General features: G+C 37.5%; 1 protein-coding gene across 1 annotated transcript; it reads left to right on the top strand.

The window, feature by feature from the left end:
• Positions 1-398: 398 nt before the first annotated feature.
• LOC135194807 (uncharacterized) lies at positions 399-2,204 on the top strand. The gene is made up of 2 exons (XM_064220777.1): positions 399-827; positions 2,160-2,204. The coding sequence occupies exons 1-2, from the start codon at positions 399-401 to the stop codon at positions 2,202-2,204; spliced, it is 474 nt and encodes a 157-aa protein (XP_064076847.1).
• The last annotated feature ends 1,783 nt before the right edge of the window (positions 2,205-3,987 follow it).

The raw sequence follows: 3,987 nt of genomic DNA, 5'->3' as shown, positions 1-3,987 counted from the left end.
TCCTGGTATGTGGTCACCACCATAGACATCAGCACTGTAAGAACTGTAACGATGGTTAATATACTTACATGCACCAACAATCTTGGAAAGTAAGATGTTATGTTCTTGTATTTTATACTGACTCAGGTACCTTTTAAATTGAAACTCAACAATATTAAGTAATACCCAGGCTGCTTCCACAAAGTTAATATTATTTGTGTATACATCAATTTACTTTGTACTCAGATTTTTGCTCAAGTATGTAATAATAGCGAAATGGTAAATATAATAAAAGTATATAATACAATATAATAAAAGTATGTAATAATACAGTATGGGAGAAGGTAGTAGAGAGAACATTGCGAGAAGAGAGTGAAATTACCCAAAATCAGTTGGGGTTTATGTCAGGTCGAGGGACAATGGACGCTATTTTTGCACTCCGCCAATTGTGCGAGAAGTACAGACGTGTTCACAAGAACCTGCACATGGTGTTCATTGATGTCGAGAAAGCCTATGATACGGTGCCTCGTGAAGTGTTATGGTGGGCATTGAAAGAGAAAGGTTTGCCTGGGAAGAATGTGGAGTTAGTCCGTGCTATGTACAGGGGATCCTGTACCTACGTCCGATCGTCTGCCGGCAACACCGACCAGTTCAGTGTGGCTGTAGGGTTGCACCAAGGGGCGGCTCTAAGTCCTTACCTCTTCCTGCTGATTATGGACGCTCTAACGGCGGATATACAGGAGGAGGCACCCTGGTGCATGCTTTTTGCCGACGACATTGTACTTGTTGGTGATGATGGACCTGAGATTCAGAGCAGATTGGAAGATTGGCAACAGAAACTGGAGAATGTTGGCATGAAAATCAGTAGAACGAAGACTGAATACATGTTCTGCGATTTCGGCGGTCTCTCCGGTCCTGAAGCCATAGCGCTTGATGGCGTGGCCCTTCCAGTCTGCTCCGACTTCCGGTATCTCGGTTCACTCATTCAAGGCGATGGCGAAATAGATCGAATGGTGAAGCACAGGATTAACACAGGGTGGATGAAATAGCGGCAGGTTACGGGAACAATTTGTGACCCCCGTATTCCCCTTAGACTTAAGGGGAAGATCTATAAAACCATGGTCAGACCTGCTGTTCTATATGGATCAGAGTGTTGAGCTATAAAAGGGATGACTGAAAGACAATTGCTTGTGGCGGAGATGAGAATGCTGAGAGGAATGTGTGGTGTTACGCGAATGGATAGAGTAAGGAATGAGTACATAAGAGGAAGTTTGAAAGTGGCACCGGTAACCGAGAAGCTATCTGGAAACCGGCTGTCTGGGTATGGGCATGTTATGCGGAGGAATGAGGACCATGTTGTGAGAAAGGTTTTGAGAATGGATGTGGATGGATATAGAGGTAGGGGACGAACAAAGAAACGATGGATGGATTGTGTGAAAGACGATATGGTTAGAAAGAATGTTACTTGTGAGATGACGTCCGACAGAGAAGTATGGAAGAAGAAGACATGCTGCGCCGACCCCGAGTAAAATTGGGATAAGGGCAGGAGGATGATGATATGTAATAATAGACGTCCGTGCTGTGTATATTACAAAGATATTGTGTCTACTGCTTACATCTTATGTAGTCTCGATAAATGTAAGTAAACGGGCAAATCGGCTTTCTTAATCCGCACCACTCGCTTACATGCCTAAACTAAAAATAGAATTAAAAAAATAACATAGAACTAAAAATTTAAAAATAACTTAATTAGATTTTATTAAATACTTAATTAGATTATGAGCCGAGATGGCCCAGATGCTAATGATTTTATATAATACAATTATATTTACAAATGAGATGCATTTTCTGTTATTTCTGAAGTCGGTTCAGTTCGATTTTTTATTTTTATTATGGCAATATCATTTTAATTCCTAGTGACTCCAACACAGAAACCGGCCGAGATGAAATTAATTGCGAAGTTTTTGTCTCAACACAATGGTCAATTAGTGAATTAAGCGATGTTTTCACTTAGCGTTATGGAGTGACAATTGTTTCTATTTATTATAATTTACTGGAAAATATTCCTACACTTTTGTTCGGCTATCGTTTAACTAAACTTTTTTCCTAACGAGCTCAATTGACACAAAGCGTTATAATAAGGTTTTATTTATTTATATGTATGTATTTTTTATTTCCAGGAAAACAATCTTAACCAGGATTGCAGAAGACGGAACTGGGTATAGACCTTCAGTCGGTGCCCCTCTTCAAGCTATAGCCCAACCAAGTTTATCCTATGACTTTCCTTATGTCTTCCTTATATATAAGCCTATAATTTTATGATTGTTTTAAGAATTATTCGTTAGGTTTTTTTTGTAATATAGTCACCCCAACTCTATGGAAATTCTCAGGCCTCCGCATGGTTCTATCATTCTACAACTTAACAACTTCCCTGTCCCGTAAATAAAATATGATTGATGGTTATTGTTTTACTATTGTGTCTACTTTATGGACACTGAAGTTGTTAATTTCAAAATGACATAGTTAAATTTTTTTTTTAATTACTTATTATTTATGTTCCGTTTGTGGTCTCTCGGCAGAATATACATTCCGAACCAGTAGAACCTTTGTCGAGATGGCCCAGTGGTTGGAACGCGTGTATCTTAACCGATGTTATAGATTTGAAAGCCAAGCAAACACCGCTTAATTTTCATGTTCTTAATTTGTGTTTATAATTCATCCTGTGCTCGACGGTGGTTTTTGTAAATGTCGGAAAAAATCAAGTCGCTGTTTGACCTTCTTTTGCTCGCGCCGCATACTCCTATGGAGTAATATCTATAAGGTAAGTTGACATTTTTCTCAGTTGAAATTATTCAATTCAAGCAATAATCAATTTTCTGTAAAACCAAAACCTCACATCGTCCAATAAACTAAACACACGCATCGTAAAGTCGGGACGAACTCGAGAACTACCATAAATTGGTTTAACCTGCACGAAAACGTAATAGAAGTTTAAATTTAATACCAAGGCGAGGTGTCCAAGTTTTTCAGCGCTGATATCAAGCGGCTGCAGCACTGCGATACCGTTCAATCGCTTTACAAACAGACGCTAAGCCAGCTTTTGTTTTCAAAAAAGATACTTTTTTTTTACAAATAGAACTCGTTCGTTGGTCGAAATATTTTTGGCATCGGATTGGTTAATTTATTGATTTATTTTATTGTAATAAGAATTGAAATTGCTTTCAAATTGAAACGTTGTTTTTTCACACGGTTAAAATACAATTAATGCCATGTTAAGTGATGGAATATATTATAACTATTTTATTTTTTAAAATGCCAATTTTATTAATGATCTATAAAATCGATCATCATATTTTGCACACACGTTGTCAAAGATACAGATTTCTTGTAGGTGGGGCTTTGTGCAAGCCCGCCCGTCCGTCCGAGAAGGTAACATTCACTCACAGGAATTCAACCAACAAACAGCAATTATACTTAGTATAATTGTATTCCGTTTTAAGCCAGTGTAATTAAGGGCACAAGAAACGAAGGGAGAACGACATGCGGTACCTAACAACGGCCCTCCCTTTCTCACACGGTAACAAATATTAAGACAGATCTTATTACAATACGAACTTACGGACAAAATTTTGAGTCTAGACACACGAATCTTTAGAAATTATTCGTATTACAACGTAGGAACTAAGAATGGATTTTTGCGAATTCTGGTTGAATTTCGTGGACGTGGTAAAAGTTTGTAAGGAACTTTGATTGTTTGCTTCATTTTGGAAGTTGGAAATATGGAAATTTGTGTTTAGACTTCTGTCTTTTTATTTAAAATCAGTCAAGTTTTTTAAAATCAGGTCCCTGAGATAGAAGATAAAAGTTTGTATGGACGATCGTCTTTTCAGAATTTAGTCATAAAATAGAATTTCTTTTTATAGTCACGGAATTTTGAACAATAAGAGGTAGGAATGTTGTAAACAAATATGACGATTCGATGGTAAGTCTATAATTTTTAAGTCAGAA

The sequence above is a fragment of the Vanessa tameamea genome, chromosome 5 (assembly GCF_037043105.1).
Source record: "Vanessa tameamea isolate UH-Manoa-2023 chromosome 5, ilVanTame1 primary haplotype, whole genome shotgun sequence".
Taxonomy (NCBI): Eukaryota; Metazoa; Arthropoda; class Insecta; order Lepidoptera; family Nymphalidae; genus Vanessa; species Vanessa tameamea.
The sequence above is the reverse complement of the archived record's forward strand: the minus strand, read 5'-3'. Positions and strand labels throughout refer to the sequence as shown.